At 41.3% G+C, this 22,383-nt stretch overlaps 1 protein-coding gene across 3 annotated transcripts in view; it reads right to left on the bottom strand.

Annotated features, from left to right (window-relative positions):
- Positions 1–11,866: 11,866 nt before the first annotated feature.
- The window catches only part of MED13L (mediator complex subunit 13L), a 207,545-nt gene continuing 197,028 nt past the window's right edge, over positions 11,867–22,383 (bottom strand). For all 3 annotated transcript variants that reach the window (XM_068910828.1, XM_068910830.1, XM_068910829.1), the window contains 4 exons: positions 21,640–21,794; positions 18,155–18,316; positions 16,096–16,208; positions 11,867–14,762 (listed from right to left, as the gene is read on the bottom strand). In XM_068910828.1, coding sequence (XP_068766929.1) covers positions 14,630–14,762; positions 16,096–16,208; positions 18,155–18,316; positions 21,640–21,794 — 563 coding nt within the window. In that variant the 3' untranslated portion in view covers positions 11,867–14,629. The remainder of the gene's footprint in view (positions 14,763–16,095; positions 16,209–18,154; positions 18,317–21,639; positions 21,795–22,383) is intronic.

The following is a 22,383-nucleotide window of genomic DNA, read 5'->3' as shown; positions in this document are numbered from 1 at the left end:
TATGCAATGGAATTTCTACCTCTTGTATGGGTTCATACATAGTCCACATCAGATATAATTGAGCTAAATTGTCAACATCTTTTTAGGCGTGTGTTGTAATTTTGTATAGATTGGGATCTATGTAGCTTATGTGGAAGGTAGAGAAGAGATCAAAGTGTGGTGTCAAAACAGTCTTCTCTTTGGCTAAGCAGCAGATCCATTTTACCTCTGCCTCAGGTAGTCAGTTTTGATTACCCGTTCTCATCTTGAGCAGTAGAAGAGATCACGTTACTGTAATAGTACACTGTACCACCAATCTAAACCCTTTACCTAATCCTTTTTCTTTTGGGGGGAAAATTAAAGGTTTTGGTTCCAATAATCAAAGCACCTTCCATGAGTATATTTTACCTGCACAAATTCAAAAATTGCTGTGCTTATTACAGCATGCATGTAAGGGCTGCTCTCTATTATTGTCCATATTGGAGTACCATGTAGATACACAGAGCTATCTTCAGCTAGATAGCACAAATACTGAAAGAATGCCACAACAGTGAGTTAGGGTGTAGATACAGAGCGTTCACCTGCAGTTCAAGACAAGCTTGTACAGTGCACACAGAAGGCTGAGCTGGCAACATACAGTTAGCTTGAGTATGTCTACTTAAGCTCACCTTCGGATTGCAAAGTACACATACATACAGCATAAGCTGAAGCTTTCCAGAAACCAAACTGTGCTTTTCTTACATGTTGAATTAAAAACTATAGAAGACCAAGGAGATGCAGCCTAATCCTGACTGTTTCTATCGCAATGTGATGAGCATATGAAGCTTTAAAAAAGCAATTCATATAACAGCACATTCATTATAGCTATTTTGTTTGCTTCCTGAAAGAAAAACATGCACCTTTTTTAGTCACAGGGGAACTCAAAAGACCAGTTAGTTAATTAACTTCTGTAAAAATGTTTTGAAATCTATAAAATTTGTTGGACCTGCAAAATGTTAAATGATGGGTTTGAGGAATGGTTGTCTGAAAAAGACAGAGTTCTGCAACCCATCGCAATGTAAACCTACCCAGGGACTGGCGTATTAGATAGCTCATCTGGCTAGAGGGAACAGTCATTTCTCCCTTTGAGAACAGCTCAACAGCTGGGAGGTGTTTCTCAGGCACTTGCATTTTAGCCTGAACTATATCCTCTGCTTTGTCCAGATAGCAGCTGAATTTCTTGCTCCAGACATCAAGGAAGACAAGTTTCGAGAGCCTCTTTTTCTCCACAGCACCAGATCCTCTCCTAGCATTGCTCTTCTGCCCCAGCCAGCTTTGCTGAGATTCCCTTACCTGGGAATCAGGTAATCAGCTTGCAGTAGCCCTTACAATTTGAGCTCCTCCTTTGGTCAAGGTGCAGCCTGTAGGTCTGGGTTGGAGATAAACCTCACTCATTTCCCATTTGGCTGAGAAGAATAGCCATGGCTAGCTGCTTTAACCAGCCGGAGCGAACCTTACAAATTTGGCTGCAGTTATTTGCTCCGATGCAGTTGTTTCTACACAAGCAACTCCCTCCCCACCACCCACCCAGACATACACACACTCCTCAGCCCCAACGAAGCCAGTTCTTTTGGCACAGGGCCTGTGTTTGGGGCTTCGCTTTGACATGTCATAGCCTCACACATTGCTGTGAAGGTGTTGGAAAGGCACCACAGCCTTTCTCAGAGCGGTGCTCTTTAAACTTTCCACTGATTAGGGGCCTTTTAGCACTCAGCTGGCTTTTCCTAATGGATTTTTCCTTTTCATTGAGACTATTTTTTTTTTTTTTGCAGGCGTTGCCAAAGTAAACAATCCCGGATGGCTATTTGGAAAGCAGAGGAGAGAAGAAAGAGGTAGAGAGTCAGAATTGGTCCAAACGTGTCCACACAAGCACCATGTATGAATTGATATGCGTTAAGGGTCATGTGCTGCCAGAGAGGAAAATCTCGGTGAAAAGGAGGCTATTTGCTGAGAGACACGCACAAAAGAGACAACTACAAGCTCTTCTTTGGACCCGAAGATGCCACATCTGCATCCTTGAGCCTTCCGGGGGGGGGGGGGAGGGAGCGGGGCATGAGCTTAGCATTAATCACTCCCCCTTTTGATTTATTTCCAAAGTTTTGAAGTCAGAGGAGGCATCTGAGTAATTCAAACCCTAGCGATTTCAAGCACATCAGTCCTTTACTGCTCTGAAGTAGATAATTTAAACTCCTGCCAGCTTGCTGTGTGGAATCCTATCAGGCACTGTCCCAAAAGAAACTCCCTTCCTTTTGTGCTGCCCCTGGTCAGTGGAAACCCCACAGCTCTCTCTGGAGATGTTCAGAATTTGCTCCATGCCTGTAAAGAAAAATGTGCCCAGCAGCTGTATTCCAGCCAGATGACTGTGCCTGTTCACTTTTGTGTAGGCCCTGAACGCACTGCCGACGTATTATGAATGTCATTTATGTATGGCCTGGATTTTTTCCCCCCAAGAGTTAAGCAGGGTTGGGGCTCTGAGCAAATGCCCTAGATCTTACAGTGCCTTCTCTGCTTCCCTGACCAAAGGTAAGGGGAGGACAAGCCACACTTTTTTTCTATGAAGCTCTTCCTTCCCTGTCCCATCTCTGCTCTGATTTGGTGAGTAGTTAGCTGCTGAATGCCCCTTTTTCTGTTTCCTGCTTTTCTGACTCAGATTCTAAGTTGCAGGAGTCAGACCTTTGCTCTTCAACTGCTTCTTGCTCACTGCTGGATGCTTCAGCTTCCATTTGGGATGTGATGCAGTGAGGGCTTACACAGCTTGTTCCGGTCAAAGCTGAGCCAGCTCCTGGTGCAACAGGATACTCTGCCATAAGTCTCCTCCTCCGCCAGCCAGAGCAGAATTCAAGGGCGGAGAGGCTGAGGGACCGACCGCTAGACCAGAGCACAAGCCTCCCACGCTCAGTACTAGCACAGGCCACCTCTTTGCCCAAGCAGTCTCTGGATGCCGGGGTACGAGCTCTCACGTGCCTTTGATCCATGCCAGGGATGGATTCCAGATGGACACTTCCCCAGTGTTGGCCTGCAGGCATGTTTCACGCAGTATTGATGGGGTGTTAATGATGCTAAAATTTTGGGCAAGCTTCTTAGACAAGCTGGGTTGGGAATGGGAAGAGCTCGTTTTTAATCAAGAGCTGATGTGAACCAGACGCTTCTACCTGTAGCACAGCCAGGGGAATTATCTGTACACCTAACAGAAGGAGGCAAAGGTAGCGTATCTGCCCATTATCAACCTACTGAACCATGACTGGAGCTCCGTGGTTTACTAGACTTCGGCTTGGAGCAGCGAGGAAGTCCTTTTTGGCTGGATACTGCTATCTCGAGTGACCGAGCTCCCCATTCAGCACGCTGCCCCCTCCCCCACCCCACCCCAGAGGAGCAGCCGCGAGGGGCCGCCCCCCCCCGGCCCCAACGGCCGCCTCGCGCGGGCCGCGCGCCCCGGCCCCAACGGCCGCGCGCCCCGGCCCCAACGGCCGCCTCGCGCGGGCCGCGCCCCGGCCCCAACGGCCGCGCGCCCCGGCCCCAACGGCCGCCTCGCGCGGGCCGCGCCCCCCGGCCCCAACGGCCGCGCGCCCCGGCCCCAACGGCCGCCTCGCGCGGGCCGCGCCCCCCGGCCCCAACGGCCCCGCGCCCCGGCCCCAACGGTCGCGGCCGGCGGGTGCCGAGCGCCCCCTGCCCCCCGACGAGCCTGGCGCTGCGCCGCGGGAGCGTTGCCGGGCGCGGCGCGGCCTGGCCCTGGTGGTGAGCGGGTAACGGCGTTTCGCCGCGGGCCGCGGAGGGAGTCCGGCGTCAGGCGCTGCGGAGCGGGGCGGGGGCAGAGGAGCTGCGGGGAGGGAGGCGCTCGGGGGCGGCCCTCCGGCGGCAGCTGTGCGTTTCCTCAGGCCGGCCCTGCGGGCCGAGGCGGGTCAGAGCCGCGGTGTCTCCGGCCCGAAGGCCCCCCCCGTTTCTGGTGGCTGATGCCACGCTACGAGCGGAGCGGAGCGGAGCTGAGCCGGGTGGGGGAGCAGGTCAGCGCCGCTTCGGCTGGCCCCGAGGCTGCGCCGGGCTGGGGGAGGAAACCCAGGCGGGGGGTGATGTTGCCGGAGTGGGACTCGTCCCTTGCCCTCAGCTGTGCTGATCTCTGCAGTTTTAGAGGATGTCTTCTAGGTCTCATACTGTAAGAAGTAATGAGCAATCCTTCCTTGACCCCAGACATCTCAGGGTTTAGCTAAAATGAAGGACCCTAGTCTGTTTAGTCTTTCTTTTTTAATATGGGCATTCCATGTCTTTGATCATCTTGGTTACCCTTCTCCCCTTCTCCATATCTTTGTAGTTCTTTTTTTTTTTTCTGCAAGTAGGTGACCATGAGAACGTGAAATGTTGAAGGTGTGGGCAAACACTGTGTGTATGCAGTGGCTTGACTGTGATTTCTGTTTTACTTTGTACCTCTCCCGTTAAGCCCATTAAGTTCATTTGGTCTTTCAGTGGCGTTGTGCTACCTTTTCCACAGGAAACTCTACAGTGACTTTGAGATCTTTTGAATGTTATATCCTACTTTAGGGCCCATTTCTACAGCCATGTGTGTGGGTTTTTTTTTTTTTTTTGTAACCTTTTGTGTATTGCCATATATTTACTGAAATTGAATTTCTCCTGCCATTTTATTTGCTCAGTATTCTGGGATCTTTCTGTAAGTCTTTGCAGGACGTTTTAGATTTCACTGTCCTGAATAATTTTATATTGTTTTAATGTATTGACAGAAGCTTGCAGACTAATGCTCTGCATTCTTCTCTCTGAAGGACTTTCAGTTATAATGAACCCGAGATCCAGACAGGTATATCAATGTCATTATGACTGTTACACAAACAAGGAGTAACAAAGCCAGCAATTTGCCCAATATCACACATCTGTTTTGGCAGGGCTAGAATTAGAGCTTAGATCTTTCCTCTCTGCCCCGCTCTTTTAGCATGCCTCCCTTATTTGCTTATTAAATCTGGAGCTGTTCTTTTGCATTACTGTGGACTTAATAACTGAAAACACATTGTTCAGGAGGCTGAAGTGGTGGATAGTAGCTGCACAAAAACTTGGAACAGCAGTTCCATTCCACAACTGCTTGGCCTCAGGCACATTGGGATTATGCATTAATGTTTACTGCCAGTGCCCCTCACCTCCATAGGTACTGTGGCTGCCTTCTGCTTGCCCTGCTAGCCGATTTGGTGGCAATGCCTCTGAAACAGAGGCAACATGATACTCCTCTGCAGTTGGCTAACTGTTAAAGTGAAGGTGGGAGGCAGGAGAGGGCAGCAGGTAAAGTGGGGTAGCAAGACAGGAATCAGGGCGTCTCCCGCAAAACTGCGGGAGAAGTGAAAGGGGGTGGAAGTGTGGCCTGGTAGTCTGTGCAGGCAGGTGTGCTGGGCTGCTTGTGTGCATCTGTGCCTGGCCAACAGGTTCAGCAGTAGGGACAAGACCTTCTATCCAGCTCCCTGATTGCAGGTGGACATGTGTGTACTGTTCAGTGTACAGTCTCCTGTACTATGCCCAACCTGAAGAGAAGCACTTTGTTTTCAAGCTATATAAAATAAGAAAAACCTGGTTTCCGAGTTTCTCAGTTGCACTGAGATTTTGCTTTCAGGTTTTCCTCTGCAATGACACTGCCTAGAAACTTTTTGCCTTTCGTGTTTATAACCCAAAGGGAGCGTGGACTCTTTAGCTGGTCCTTGGTTCTTACACTGAGGTATTTAGAAAGAAAGAAAGAAACGAGTCAAAAGCAATGAGAAAGTAATTGCCTGGGAAGACCCTGCAGGTGAGAATCTTGCAAATGTAACAGAGGTCACCCTAAATCTTACTTGCTGATCAAGACTCTGTAGACTACAGCAAAGGGTTTGCGTTGCCCGTATGGACAGGAGACTCGGCCATCCAAGTTGCTTTAATAACTTGAAAAAAAGTAGAGCTATTCTAGTAAAATGAAGTCTAGCTCCCACACTCGGTGGAATGGAGCCACTCTCCATAAAGAGGTGTTCTCAGGGTAATTGCTGGAACGTTTTGTTTCAGCCTTCTCCCTTGGTTGGTTATTCCCCCTGTATCTTCTCTCTGCTTCTGACTGAAATTTTTTAGGGAACAAAGGTTTTGCCATCTCTGTGCAAAAATGCACATGTAGTAAGAATGTCATATGTTTACTTCAACATGCTAGAGGAACAATGAGTCTTTTCAATAGAAGCGCTGTCTCACTAACTGAAAAGCCTCAACTTCATAGAAGCAAGCTAATGACAAAAAATATTGAGAGAAGAGCAAACAAATGATGGGGAAAAAAATCTCCAGTTCCACTGTTAGCAGCAAAGAAGGAGGGGTGACTTATCTCCCTCTGTTGTTTTGCTGCAATAGGGAACGACACAGCTCTTGATGAGACAGCCCGGCTCCTGAAGTGTGTGTTGTGTTCCAATAGGACTCCCTGTTATTTATGTCTAAAGTCACCCTGAGATCAGGCTTGAACCCTGCCTATTCAGTGTTCCCATTCAGGTTTCTTTTCCTCTCGCCTGTCTGTTGAATGACAATCCAATTACACATTAAAGCGTGTCACTGCAGCAGAATGCCTTCCCCACACGCTCCCAGTTTTTGAAGGGGGAAAGAAATACAAAAGCAATTACTTTTAACTCTAAAGTGCTGCTTAACCTACCGCTAGGAGAGTTGCTCACAGCACCTTTCTTTTAGCACTTCCATGGGTCATTACCCTGCTGGGATTAACAGCCTCTCTTTCCCTGCCATATGCACCTTGCCCCATCACCTGCTTCTTCTGTACTTGCTTTTCCCCAGGCACTAATGAGATTACCATTGAATCTGATTACAAGCAGGGGTGGAGCACTTTGACCAGTGAACCCACACCTGTTCGCGTGGTTGACCTTTAATGATCAAGCTCTGTGTATGTGTGTAGTTTAATTATTTTTTTAAGCCAGCTCTTTTAGGAATCTGTACTTTTATTTGCCATCAAAACCTGACCCCTGCTGGAAGAAAAGGGACATGACTTTAACTTTTCAATAAGAAGTAGACAACACGTAGCACAGGGAATATAGAAATGTGATTAATGTGACCCTTCACAGCTGTCACTGATTGCAGGAAATCATAGATAATTTAAAAAAAAAAAAAACCTCACTCATAAAGACTTTTTAAAGTATCCACCCAATTACAAAGTAAAACATGATTTTTTTTTTTCCCTCTCATTCTATGGGACTGAATTTTACAAGATTGCAGTAACCCATAAGCTTTATGCTTCCATGCGTATATGCATATGTTCCTTTGTTAATTGGGCTGCTGGATATCGAAATGGGTTGGCAGGAAGTTCTTGCACAAACTCATGGTAGCTGTGCTACGTTTCAGAATGTAGTTTATTCCTAGATTTATACTGCAGTTTGATGTTTTCTCAATGGCATAATATTTGAATAAAAACAAAGAGACTGTATGGCTTGGAGGACTTTCTGTAAACATATGTCTAATTTACTTTGTAAGGAAAATAAATTCCATTTGTGAAGGACTTAGGCTTGCCATAATTGTCATATGGGCTGAAGCAGTTTTCTGCTGGCATGCGTATGTCTTTCTCTTAAAATGAACCAGCTGCAACGAGTATGACTGCCTGTGAATTTATATGATGTTGATATGTAGATGACAGCTATCTTGCAGTAGCAGATATGTTTGAAATAAAATGTCTGTTGAAAAGAAGAAGGGGCATGGTTGATAGGACAGAAGCCATGTTCCTAGGATGTAAAGGTAGAAGAGGTGGATAGGTACCATAATGTTGATTACAGAATTGCAAAATGAGATATGGCTTTTGCGGGGGGGGGGGGGGTAGGTGGGGTGTTAGGAAAAAGTGTTAACAGCAGAGGATGTTGTAGTGTCCTTACGTCTGTGCTAGACTCTAGTAATGACCCTTATTTATGTAAGCTAGTCTCTGGCTCCTGTGGGCGCTTTCTCTATGGGACGAGCAAAGGTAGCCAGTGATTCCAGCAGGTTTTTCCATTGTTTCTTGCTGCAGGACAGTGAAAAAATAGATTCTTGTGGAAATAATACCCTGTTGTAAGTTCTGCCAATAACAGTATCTGGGTTTCCTTTCTACAAGAAGCCTTGCTGCTAACCTTTTTTCAGTTGAATAATGCTGTAATTTCGAGAGACTTGAATATTCAAGCTCTTCTTACAGACAAAAACCTAATGCTTAAATAAGTAAGGTGATGGCTGGGCGGGGGAAGGGGGAAACTAAGAAAGTGGATCAGCGTTTATCTATCTTCAGTGCAGGAAAGATTGCTTCATGTCATTAAGAGAGCAGCATGGCCAAAACCAAGATATCTAATGCGATTAAGTCAGTGTTTCTATTGCAGATGGCATCTTATAGAGGTGTGGGATTTTCACTTCCTTTCCAGTCTTCAGTACTATGTCAGAGGAGAAAATGATGTGTTTTAGCAGGTGGTTCTACATTTGTTGATATGGGATCCATCTGCTGCCAGATCATGCTGTGGTTCAGAGTTGATGAAGTTCAGGAGTAAGCCCCTGAGCATGTTTCTGTTGTTAGACAGAACACATGATAAGGTGTTTCTGCAAGCTTTCACAGAATCACCAAGTCACTGAGGATGGAAGGGACCTCTGGAAATCATCTAGCATCACCCCTGTGCTTGAGGAGGACTGATGATAGCTAACTCGACCATAAAAACCTGCTGGGACAGAACTCTGAATAAATGAGAAAAGAACAAAGAATAAGCTAGTATCATTAAGAACTTGGATTCCGGTTTTGTTTTGTTTTTTTTTTTTTTTCAGCTATTACTTTAAAAGGCCATAAAATTGGACCTGCCCCCCTCAGGAGATCAGCATGCTGTTTTTGACTCTAGCTTTCCTTGGTGAACTTGGGTAAATCAATTCCTCATACCTCAGCTTTCTTCATCTTTAGAATGCTGTAGAAATGCTGGCATCTATAAAGTGGTTTGAGAGTCACTGATGAAAACAGAACTACAGGACCTTTATAATAGCGCTGACCTAGTATTTAAAAAAGAAAGTGAATATACTTCTGCAAAATATGGTTTGGTGCTTGCAAGAAGTCATCACAATTAAATACATCTTACTTCCTTGAAGACACACACACACACACACACACAAAAAACAAAAAAAGCCTTGACGTGGCTTTCTGTTACTCATCTGTTTCCACTACAAGAACAGCTGCAGTAGTTATAGCCATACTACCTTTGTTGGCATAGGTACGTTACATTTTCAGAATCAAACGCTTTGGGCTAGCATACTTGGCGTGGGGAGGAGCTTGAATGTGAGCTGGTAGCTTCTGCTGTCGTGAGCTTCCTTGGTTGGACCAGCAGTTGGCTGACCGAAGTCTAGAACCAGAGCGAGTGCTGACGCATACAGAATAGTCTGGGAACTTGGGCTTGAATGCAAGCTTGAGTCCTGAGTTAATATGACAAGGTAGATCTCAGTCAGTGACAGCTGAGGCGCTCTGTGTCTTTCAGAGTTAGCCTCTCATAGAAGTTGGGGTCTTGGGTATCTCAGGTTTTATTAAAACAGTGCTGAGTTTTATATATCCCCTAGAAAACCCGATGGGATTGCTGCTTTGATACCTGGTAGAGGAACAGTTGGTTAAGCATAAAACAGTGCGCCTATGTAAACATTTTTTTAGGGTGTTAAAGTTCAATTTCAAAATAGGGAAGCGGAAGCAGCATAATTTTATAAATACAGCTTTGTTGTTAAGGACCAAAGACTTCCTGTTTTGGGATCTCAGGGCTGTTTCTATTTCCACTGTAAATGGTGAGAGAGTGAACATAAACCTAATGTTGACTTTCTTTGAGCCGCGCGTTCCCACATGACTTCTGTTGCTTTCTACACGTTTAAACTGTTTTCAGCTGGCCATGATGTTCTGCCAAAAATAGAAATGGCAATTGCAAACTAAACACAATTTTTTTTCTCAGTTTCAACCTAATCTTTAAAAAGCTCCTCTTCATTGGTATTAAAGGGAGAACATCCCCCTCCAGCAACTTACCCATTTGTCATAAAGATTACGTTGTTACAAAGTGGTTTAGATTATAGAGTTTTTTATTCAAATCTTCCTTACAGTCCCTATGGAACAGCATACTTAAGTGGTAGGGTTTTTTTTCCTTTAAAGCCAACGAATTAACCACAAAACTAGTCTCCATTTAAAAAATATTGCTCCTTGGTAACTCCATCTGTTAATAGCACTCACAGTGGAAGGCTGAAGTGTATCTGGGTCTGCTTTTACTCATTTCTATTCTGTAAGAGCTTGTACAAGTTTTAAACAATGATGTTATTTATTAAGAATTTACCAAGAATCAAGTGAACTTAAAAGACACAAACTTCAATTTTTAAAAAATTAAAATGAGAACTATTAGGGGCTATTTGTGTAACTGCACAACTTTAAATTTAGAAATAAGATGCATCAAAATTAAAGTAGGTTAGAAACAGTTTTATGATCCTAGCAACTAGGGAGGAAATCCCAGCTGGCCAGTAAAACCACCATGAGACTGAGTAGCAATTGCTCGATCCGATCTGATCTGCAGGAGTTGTGACTGCACGTGGACATAGGCTTCCTCTCTTCAGGGAAAACAAGCAAGTTCTTGAAGCATACTTTGCAAGACAGAGGGCTACCAAGATGAGTTTTTACAGTGTTCTGGGTCTGCAGAAAATGTCTCATTGGATTTTGAGGGTCACAGCTGTTGTAAGTAGATGGCTCCCACCAGCCATACAGACTAGCCATGGTTGATGGCATAGTTAGAACTGGCAAGAAAACAGGGAGTTGGCTGTAACTTGCTTTTTGCTTTTTCTTTTCTTTTAAGAGTAAAGCTAAGGATATGATATTAAACTATTCTTATGGGAGATAAATGCAAAATGTACTTTCACTTGGGTTTGCGTAAAAGCCTTTTAAGGTGCAGCACCAACAAAGGGGTTGGGGACTAGTTGAAATTTTTTTAGCTCTCTCCCCCCTCCCCATTTCTGTGTTTAGAAACAAGCCTGCTAAATCACAGAATAACTTAGGTTGGAAGGGACCTCCCCAGGTCTAATTGTCCAACCAACCTCCTGCTCAAAGCAGGTCTAATTAGATCAGGTTGATCAGGGACTCGCCCAGTCGAGTCTTGAACACCTCCAAGGATGGAGTTTCCACAGCTTCTCTGGGCAACCTGAGGTGGCAGATCTGGTTTAGTGTTCCTCTTTAATCTGGAGCTGACTACATTTCAGTTACTTTATATATAATCGTACTGCAGGATGGGGGAGGAGGTCACAGGACGCTGATATGCCATTACAATCTCCTATTAAAGGCTTACCTGGCCAATAGAGAGCAATTTCATTTGTAGGGGGTGAAGCTCTTGTGATTAAAGTTGCTAATGCAAAGCAACTACTACCAGTGTATCCCCAGATTCTCTCAGGTCGCTTCTACCCACCTGATTTGGCAGAATTTACAATCTGATTATCTCAACTTCTACATCAGTGGTACTAATTTCCTTTCATAACAGACATAATTTTAAATAGAATGACTATTCTGTTTTGCTTTAATTTCCACTTTTAAGGAAAAGTTAAGTACTACTGCAGTGTGAACGTTTGCACGTTGTAATGAGCCATATTACTCTGAAATGGCATCTGACAAAGCTGTAGATTTAATTGACATGCAGCGAGTCTTAACAGGCAGGTGGACACTGGGTTACTTCGTGGAAGGTAGCTGTCTCTCTAAAGTAAATAAATAATAAAGAGCCTTTAAGTGAATTTCAGTTCCATTCACATCACACATGAGATCTCTAGCTACTTTTTAATGCCGACTCTTCTTCACTAAGAATGCTTTGCTAAAACTTAGTAGTCAAAGAAAATACTCTTAGGAATAAAACTGCAACAGTAGTTTCAGTAATTCAATAATTTATTCATCTAAAAAAGTGTGTAAAAGTATATAGCTCTCATCCACAAGGTATATATGAATGACATTTAAAATGGAGGTCTTTATTATTATTGTTTCTTTTTATCAAAGTCTTTTTTTAGTGTATTGTACCAGCGATATACTGTAGATTTAAAATGAACTTCACATTTTTTTTTTTGTTTTCTTTCAAATTGTCGGCTATATATAAAAGAAGCTCACTGCAAAATGCTCAGAGAAAAAAAACAAAACAAAGAAATTCAGAACTCCCCAGAAATGTACAGCTTTTACATTTAAAAAAGGTTCTGAAATATACATACAAGCATGCTGGACATTCCCCACCCCTCCCTCTCCCTTTAGCTCAAACAACTGTATAATAATTCTGATTTAGGCATGAATTTCCAAAGTTAGAAATAAAAAAAAAAATAAAATAACTTTCTTCACTCTGTAGGAAAGCCAGGGCTTGTACATTTCAGATTAATTCAGTAAAAAACTCACAAGTAAAATAATGCATATTTAAGGGAAATATTATACAGAACTTTTCACACTGAAGTACATAAGATTTTTCTTTAAAATCTATTGCCATTCATTTATTTTGCACAAAAACGTATAAATATGTCACCAGCTTCTCTTAACTTAAAAAAATTAAATAAAAGACACCAGATGAAAACTACTCCTTGCTGCCCTTTTTTTATTTTTAATTTTTGCTTAGAACCAGGTTTCTGGGGAAGAAACGCCCCTGGATAAAAACGGCCCATTTAAAAAGAACAAACAAAATAATAATCCAAAGTTCAGATGAATCCTGGGAACAAATAACCCCAAAATGGTAAAAGATTACAAATGTCTACTTTACATTTTTCCTCCCCAAGTTAAATTTTTTTATACAAGTTTACAATCTTCATCTTTTTATGCTCTTCAAAAGGCCTTGAGAATTTTCTTTTCTGATTAAGAAAAAATAGTACTGCAATATTTTTAAAGTCAATTTTACACTGTACACATTAGATACAAATGGTTTGATATCAGATTTTTTTTTTTTTTTTTAACCTATACATTGCAAAGAGGATACCCATGTGGGAGGTTTGGTGCAGAGAATGAAATAATCCATTTACAGGTTACTTCTCTGACTTCACCTTCTCATTACACAAGCAATTCTTTTTTTATATAATTTGTTTTAAATGTTACATTATCTCAAGAAAAATACTTTTTAAAACCATAGAATTTCATTTTTTTTAACCAGAACATGAACGTCTTTTGGAAGAACTTTAAAATTTGTAGGTTTTTCTCCACAGATAGATAACTAGGTCACACAGCCTGATCAAAGTGCCCGACCCCTCACATAAGGCAGTCCATGCCTGCTGCACAGTGCAACAACAAACATTAGAAAATGGAGTTTAAATATAAACTCCTTGAAGCCTGGAATGAAGGAGTCATAAAAATACTTCAATTAGCCATTAACCTTTAAAATGGCAATCATTTTACTAAACAAAGTAACTTTTCCACCACAGTGGTATAACTTCAAGTACTAATTTAATGATATAATTTTTAAAAATTATTTCTTTGAAATAATATTCCTATAGTCAGAAAAAATACACCAGATTTGTAACTGATTTAGTGTAAACAAAAACCATATTTTTGGATATGTACATGGACTAGTCTGCCCAGAATTAAAGGGCGACTTGGGTTTCAGTAAATAGTTTTCTAGCATCATTAAATTTATTGGAAATATATTTCAATCATAGCTCTACAATAGATTAATTTACCACTTTCCATTTGCCCTTACATTGGGCTTTAAAGTATTTTTCCTCCCTACCTCTCACTCACTCACTCTTCCATTAGGTAGTGTTATCCTTCATTAAACACTGGCCATTTCTTGCTTTAACCAGGCTAAATGCAGGTGAGAATTCCTTAAAATACAAGTATATTCTTACCAGAACAAGCTGACACGGTTAGAATTCTGAATCTGCTCCCCTTCCCAACTTGGACTTTGATTGTTACTAGCTTCATTTTTGATTTCTAGGTCAGAAGAGTGAGAGGTATGTAGATAAATAACCCTACAGTGGAACGGAGCTGGACTGTTAAAATATTCTACTGTTCCTGGTCCTTTATAATTTAATCCCTTCCCTACCCAAACCTAAAAATAAATAAAATATCTCCAGACCATTCATATCTACATGGACAGGTAACAAATGCATGCATTCATCCCAGTCCACTCTGACAGGAACTCCAGGTAGACAGAAAACTCCAGTAATTAATACGAGACTACAACTGGTTTTCTTCTTCTGCAAAGTCCCAGTTTATGATGTTCAAACGAGGAAAAAAAACTTTTGGAAAACCCAAACTGGTCACTACAAGATATTTTTACTTGCAGGGCTGAAACTGCTCTTGGTTGTGTATCAGAGTTCCTAATGCAAAAAGATACTGCAGTCTTCCTCAAAAAAGAAAAAAAAAAGGAGGAAAAAAAAAAAAATCACACTGACCAGTAGTTACTGGGCCACCAAACTAACACTGGCTTGAGGTTACTGTGTGTTCACTGTCCTTGGATGTTCCCAGATTTTGGACTGAAGCTGCCAGAGATGTTAATGGGTAGTTTAGTTTTGAACACTGCAGAATTCACATGTGCTTATGGAGGAACAGAAGCACAGCACACGACTGGTCTGAAGACAAGCAAAATTGTGATTTTTGCAGACTGTGGCACGTTTCTCAGGTTGAGGGGAGAATAAGCCAGAAGAACAAGTGCTTTTCTATCTATTAAAGTATATTCATGATGGCATTGTACAATTGAGTGAGCACCACAAAGTGGACAGGAAGGCAGGAGCTGCGATCCTGAGTGGCAGGGTTACATGTAAGCCAGGACAGTGCATTGTACTGCTCCAAAACGAACCTGCAGAAGAGAATGCAGAGAGAAAAATAAAAATGGAATTGTTTACTCCTTTGCTGGTTCTACTAATGCTGGTGGTGTAGGCCAAGTAGCAAATTTGCCAGAAAGATTGTGTGGAACATGATTTTTGTCATCAGACTATTTGAACTGTTTGAATCTAGGCCCTCCTCCAATACATAGTAGAGATTATAGAATCACGGAATAATTCGGGTCAGAAGAGACCTCCGGAGGTTATTTAGTCCACTCCTGCGTTCAAAGCAAGTCTAATCAGATCGGGTTACTGAGGGACTTGTCGCTACAGTCTTAACACCTCTATGGATGGAGATTCTACCACCTCTCTGGCCAGTCTGTTCCAGTATTTGATCAGCTGTATTGTAAAATAATTCTTCCTTACGTCTAATTAGAATTTGCCAAGTTTTAACTTGTGTTCTTTGCCTCTTGTCCTATCGCTGTGCATCTCTGAGCGCATCATCCTTTTACTCAAAACAAAGGAGGAGACAGTATTACCGCAGAACAGATGCAATAGCTCAGTCCTCTGCCTAAGATGACACAAATTCAGATCTTCTAGAACAGTATATTTACTATTTTGAGTTAGAATGGATTATTCTTAATGTTTCCTATTGATACTGTCTACTTGGTATAAGCATACACTGTTCGCACTTGTGTCCCACTCTCTATGCTGTCTCATAAAACAGATTTTTTTTTTTCCCAGGGTAGAACAGCCCCAACAGATGGGATGAAGGCAAACATTCTTCTAGCTATCTTCCACAGTAGAACAGGTTCACAACTCTGTATTAATTCAGGAAGAATATCTCCTTTATATCCCAGGTAATTATACTAATTCCTGAGATACTGGGTATGAGGAGAGTGCCTCTGCTTTGTTCTATAATTCCATTTGGTTTGGTGAGAAAAAATATTTACACGGTCCAGCTTACACCATCAGCTAAAGAGAACAATCTCTGAGGGGCAAAGCAAGGCATGTTGGCATCCATTTATACTTTGTAAGGCACAAACCATTCCTTTTGATAGTTTTGCAGCAAACTGATGAAATAAGGGTTATAATTGTAGGAATAAATGTATGTAAGTATCTAAAAATATATATTTTTTTTCTATAATTATAGGAAGTAAGTCCTACTCTTTGCTAGTGGTGGTGCCAATCATAGTAAGACTTTTTTTTTTTTTTTAAATCACACAGCTAAGGCATAGTAGAGGTGTAAACAGTTGATAAACCTAAGGGCTAATTTTGCCAGATTAAAAAGAAACAGTCTCTGAAATTTCAGTGCTGTGTTCCCATAACCTCACAGAGAAAATGCAGAACCTAAAAGGTGTTACCTACCTCAAGACATCTGATGTAGTTTTAGAGTCCAGGGGGTGAGGAACACGCTGAGAATTTCTGGCAGGTAAAAGTTCATCTGTCTGCGCTACAGATATATGGTGATGCAATGAGGCCTTTGAAAGGAAAAAGACCCCACAAATTAACTCTTCACATGGCAAGGATTTCTGAAGATTCACAGAGAGCAAATACAGGAGAGCTTGAAATGCTGGCAAGCTGAACTGACAATTCTCTGTTGAACCTACCATGGCCAGGTGCATTCTGAAGTTGTCATTTAACTGTTATATGTTTTTCAGGGAAGAAATGATGAGGGAAAACACTTTTAGGAATGTGTCTGTGGTTCTCTTGGTATTTCGGTAATAAAACATTCTGATTCTTCAAACTCTCCAATAGGAGACCCATCACAGTATACCATGCAGGAGGGGGACGGCCAGCCAGAACACTTGATGCAGTCTTGGGCATGCTCTGTTCAGTTACGCTTTCTGAATATCTCTCTCTCTCTCTCTCTCTCTTCTGGAGCAAGGTCTATGCGTTAGTTTATATAGGGGTAGGAAAGGGATTTCATGTTGATCACGTGCAGGGACAGAGCCAAGCACGTAAACCTTTCAAGTGGATAGCCTAATAGGCCACACAGCCTGCCTAGGCAACACTTCTAAGTCATACTCCACCAATTGTGGCCTGCACATTACAGGTGGAATACCTCAGCTCAAAAATCATTAATCCATATCAGACAGAGAGTACTTGAACCCGTGTGTCTCACATGCCATACAAATTTTCTAATTGCAGTGCTGCGCAGCACAAAGGAGACAGCACCACTGCTCTCTGAATGATGTATATGTTACCACACAAATTCAGCCCCATGCTTTTATTAAAAATTGTCCAAACCAAAACAGAATGTTCCAAGTCCAATGAAACATTTAATTCAGCCTAGATCTGAAAGAGGAAGGGTGGTGGCTCCTTCTCTCCAGTGCAAATCTAGCATAAGCTTATGGAAGGAATTTGTAGAGTTGCCTAGAGCTCTGCTGACTATGCTTTTACCACTGGAAATGAACCATAGCATTTGTATTACACATTCACAAAAATGTAGTTTTAAGTTTAAGATAAAGCTTCACCTCTAGCTCCATAAATATGGCGGCTTGCATTTCATGTTATTTTTGAGATCTCCATTTAGCAGGTTTAGAGCAAAGCACTACAGGAAATCTATTCATGAAAAAGTGGAAGGCGTAAGGGATAAGGACCTCATTTAATTGGGTACTTCAATACTGAGCTAGTGGGGGTGGTCTAGTGAACATAAAGCCCCACTTGCTGACTACAGCAGTCATTCTTAAATGATCAACTGTAAAATGCCTTTTTTGCATGAGGAAAGAATTGAGAAATACTGAACACCTTCACTCTGATAATAGCCTGGCAGACACAGATAAGACAATTTAGCTAGAAGACTACATGATACTTGTAAAAAATGTTTTAACATTTGGTAATTAAACTGTATTCTTGATTCATGAGAATAAGTTGCACGTGTCTCTACAGGGGGGCAGTGAATTTCTAGTAGTTGAATCAGTTCTGCTGTACACCTTTTGCAAGCACTAGCAATCTTACAGAATGGAAGGTATCATAAATGCTCTGATGTTGCAAGACTGCACTGTGTGACTTTTACAAGTAGGGCTATAGGACTGGAAAGTAAGTGCTTTATCTGGAGCTGCTATTTTTCTAATTTTTAATTCATGTGTCATAACTGGACTATAGCAGAATAGGAGCTATGTCCCTCCTGTCTTAGGTTGACCAAAATTTAGAAAATGACAATTAGGACATTTCCTTAATACTGGATATGGCTTTGATGACTGCATATCTAGAAGTTGCCAAATTCTATTCCATTTCAGGTAAAGGCTGTAGGAACAGAGAGTAAATTTTAATAGCCAGCTATCTGATTAAATTCAAAGTTAGAATTATATTCCCAATACTGCCAGTTGAGATAACATGCAAAGCCAGTATTTTCAAGGAAAATTCACAGGAGATGAATAAAATTCATCCTCCCTTTCCCCTGTGAAAGGATACTAAGACAGACCTTCAGGAAGAGGGGACACTGGTTTTGTGCCTGCGGACAGGATGACCAGAACCACTGTGGAAGATTCTCAGCTTTGGCAGTTGATACAAAGTATCCTAGAGCAAGGGGTTGCTGCTTCAGTTCTTCAGGGGCTTCTCTAGAAAGAAGACGTTCCCCTTGGCTCTGAAGAAAAAGTTAAAAAGGCATTTGTTTGTTCTTTGTTTTAGGTCATTACATCCCCCCTCCAATAACATTCATTTTCTTTACTAACCACTCAGGCTTTAATCCAGTTTTGTCTTGTTATTAATGAACTATCCTTTAATCTCAGGCTGTGCCATGCTTTCCCTTTATTCACAAATCTTAGTCAAAGTTGTCTAATCCTTTCCTTTATCCCTTGCAGTTGGGTTTCCAAGGCATATGTTCCAGAATCACTTTAGGTTCCCTAACAGCAATGTTAAGCTCTTAAACTGAAGTGAGTTTACAGAGATGTTGATGCTACAGAGTAACTTACAGGTACTAAGTTCTGGCTATGAACCTGAATAGCTTAATGTGGGCAGGCAGAGAACAGAGCAGTGCTGATTTTAAGTTTATATAGCCTCCGTAAGTTTATAGCCTTATAGGCTTTTCCCATACCTAGAAAAAACATCAAGTTGCACTGCAGATGTTCCTGAGTTCAGCTAATGAAAGAATGTGTTACACACTCAGCTATGCAAGAACAAAGAATACCTGCATCTTCATAAGCTCAGTGTGTTTGTTCTTTCAGTTAGTTACTTTTCTACCTAAAAAAAAAAAGTTGCACTTTATATTCCTTGCTGTGAGAATAACTTGAACGGAAGATACTATGTTTTATACATGCAAACATCCAGTGTGGGGGGGAAAAGAAACAGCTGATTCTGCTTTTCTAGTTATATCAGTTATTCATTTAAACACAGTATTTTTTTTATTTTTTTTTTTAGAATTAGTTACTCAAGTTTTCATATATAGGGCAAAGTTATTTGGAGAGGAGAGAGTGGAACAAGAAGAAAAAGCCTTCAGAACTGATTTAATCAGACATTAGGTTGTTGTTCCCTGTCAGCATATATGTATGTGTTTTTATTTCCTTAGACTAAAACCAAAACAGATGAACCTTCTGCACACCAGGCTCTTGTATAGGAATGCTTCATGAGAGTTTATCTCACAGTGCTTATAAAAAATGCCTTATATATCGTGGACCACATTAACAAACCTAGAAGGATCACCTTAGATATTAGAAGGGCTGATTGCCGTTCCGTTCTAAAGTATATTTTTATTTTAATGGATTTATTTTTTGTAAACACTCTTCATTATTCTGCCTTTACGATTTTATTTCATAGACACCCACTCCCCCTGCCTGCCCCCCTCCCCCGCCCAACATACTTGCAAAGTATTCTAGACTGAAACTTATCCCAGAAGAACTGGGACAGGCAGTCTCTTTAATCCACCTACACCTTTTAAGGCAGCAGGGAAAAACAGAAAAACATTCTACTGAAAGGAAGCTGGCTTAATCACAGAACCTTCAGTGCTAGTCCTTGAAGCAGGTCTTTCTTCAACAGTAGTATCTTGATCAGGAATCAAAGGAAGTTAAACAGTCCATAAAGCTTGGAGAAGGCGGCTACAGCACACCTGGCTATGGGCACTTGTAAAACCTAACAGCAGACCTTGAAACTGGCTGCTGAGCAATCAGGGCTTATTCTGGTAAACTGCAGCAATCAATTATGGGTTACATGGACGGAGGCTTGACCTTCCCTGACCCACAAGGTAATGATCACACGCTGTTGCTTTTTTAAAACCAAAAATTACACATCAATTACTAGGCCCTTGTTAATGGTTAAACTGAATTACTATGACAGGTTCATCTAGAAATGGCTTGTCCAGCTCTCTAAGCTCTTTGGTCATTAACCTTTCAGTACTGTTCTTAAGGCATGTGGATAGAGTTCCATTGAGTATAAGTTGTATAACACATTTTTCTAAAAGTGGTACAGAACAGAGATTGTTCAATCAACTAAGTAGGAAAGGGACATTGTAATGAGTGCTTAGTTGTGATTTATGACTAGAGGGTTTGGGAACAGAATTAAAACTTTGAATATGCCCATACAGCAGTTTGAAATAACCAGTTGACAGAAATGTGTAATTATTTAACCTCTGAAAAGCGAGTTGAAGTATTAGTGCAAGGTGATTGTGTACTGAGATCACAAAATTCAACATCAGCATTTTTGTGGTTAGTGGAAACATTTCTTTTGCGCACACTAAGCTGACCATTGAAGCACTCTGAGAGAGGTAACAAGGAAGTCCACAGACGCCTTCCTTCCAGGTGGTAAAACTGGCATTTCTCATAATTCTGAATATCAGCTATTTTCAGGGAGTGAGTGAATTTTTTTCTTAAGAAGATACCTACATTTAGAAAAATGCGCTGTTTTGTTAGAGAGGATGGATGGGTAGTATTATTCACAGTCAAATGTCTTAGCTGGGTACCTCCCTAAGTAGGTATTCAGTACTTTGTCTCTAACCAGATTTATAATTTTACTAGATGAGACTGTTTGAAACCACCAGTGATAGTCACAGGTACGGATCCTGTTATTTTTTAAAAAATTACAGATTATTAAAACAGAACTTTTAAATACATGGATTTATCCATTTATTCTATTTAAAAAAATCAGTCTAAGTTCTATTTCTCTAATAAAAGACTGTACTATTTAATAAAGAAGGAATACGCTATTGCTTTAAATCTACTATTTTCAGAGTAAAACTTCTCTGCTGCCAAATTATGACGCCTCTTAAGCTTCTGCATACTTGTGGTGGAAAACATTTTAAATGTCTCTTACACAACTAAATGTATGCATAAGAGTTCCATCAAACATGATCCAAATTATGCCAAAGCCGATTCAAAAAAATGTTTCTTGAATTATCAAAAACAATTTGCATTTTAAATAATCACTGGTTGGAACCAGCTTTCTAAAAGCCACTTCAAACAAAAATAACTTTTAAACAGTATGTGCTCAGGGCTAATTTTTACTAAGAAAACAGCATTTGCATAAACATCTAACACCTGCAGAGTTTATATTGACGGGGTTTTATTATTTAAGAGAATTATCTCACTTCTTGTCTCCCCAGAAATTGATCTGATTCAGAGCTCTCCATGTCTTCCTTTCTCTCAAAGGCTTGTCACTGTGCTAGGGGTATTCTGTATGATTTTCCAGAGACAAATACATAAACACAGACTAAGTTTATACAGGGTCATTGTTCTGCCACAAGAAATAAAAGCCTTCCTCTCCTCCTCTCTTCCTGTATTATCTTCTACACTAAGTTTAACTCTGAAAAACAGTCATGGCAGGGGCATCTTCTACAAGGGTATTTAGCAAGTACCTTGCTGTTGGCTTAATTACGTTTGAGAAACTACAGAAAAAGAGATTCTGTTGAAGGATTTGTTTTTTTGTTGTTGTTTTGTCTTGCTTTCAAGTAGCATGTCCCCTGAAGTGCTAGAGCCTTACCCTACTATGCTGGAAGTGCGATCCCACTCCAATACCAGATGGGGAACCGGGGGAAGGAACTGGGGAGGAATTTGGTGAAGAGTGAAGATTCCCTGTTATTAAAATTCCAAAGTCATTGTCTATGTCATCTGGGAATGGGAGGTCAAACATGTCATCTGAAAGGGAAAAGAGGGGGAAAAAAAATCATTTCTCATCTCTGGTATTCATTTCTGTTCAGAATCTTCTCTAATATATTACCATTCCCTTTTACACACTTGAGACAGATAAAGGCAGCAATACACATTTTACTGTTTCGTCCTTCTTAGTACCATTGACTTCAACCACACAGATTTGAAAGGAAAAGCTGGGAGATATCTGCTAAAAAAATCGCATATTTTTACAACGGTCATACAGCGCACAAAAATTCTGTCATACTAGCTTAATAACAAATCCAAATTGACCTTTGTAACCAAAAGAATTACTCCTCTCTGCAGTTGGTCACAGAAATCCATTAACAAAATACTTGAAATACATTAAACAGAACTACGTATGTTATCCTCAGCAGCTGCCGCTCTTCAGGCTCCTAGTGCTGCACACCGGCACTTTGGTGCACATGTGCTCAAAGTATCCTGGGAACAGTCCTAGCAGCTTCAAGGAAATCGCTCAGAGAGTCAAGTACTGTTCAGCGTAAGGGCAGCGGGGCCTGATCCACACTCACGTGCCATGATGCACTTTTATGATCATTTTAAATACTACAGCAGGACT

The sequence above is a fragment of the Struthio camelus genome, chromosome 17 (genome assembly GCF_040807025.1).
Source record: "Struthio camelus isolate bStrCam1 chromosome 17, bStrCam1.hap1, whole genome shotgun sequence".
In the NCBI taxonomy this organism is placed as follows: Eukaryota; Metazoa; Chordata; class Aves; order Struthioniformes; family Struthionidae; genus Struthio; species Struthio camelus.
Note: the sequence above shows the minus strand (reverse complement) of the source record. Positions and strands in the feature narration are given on the sequence as shown.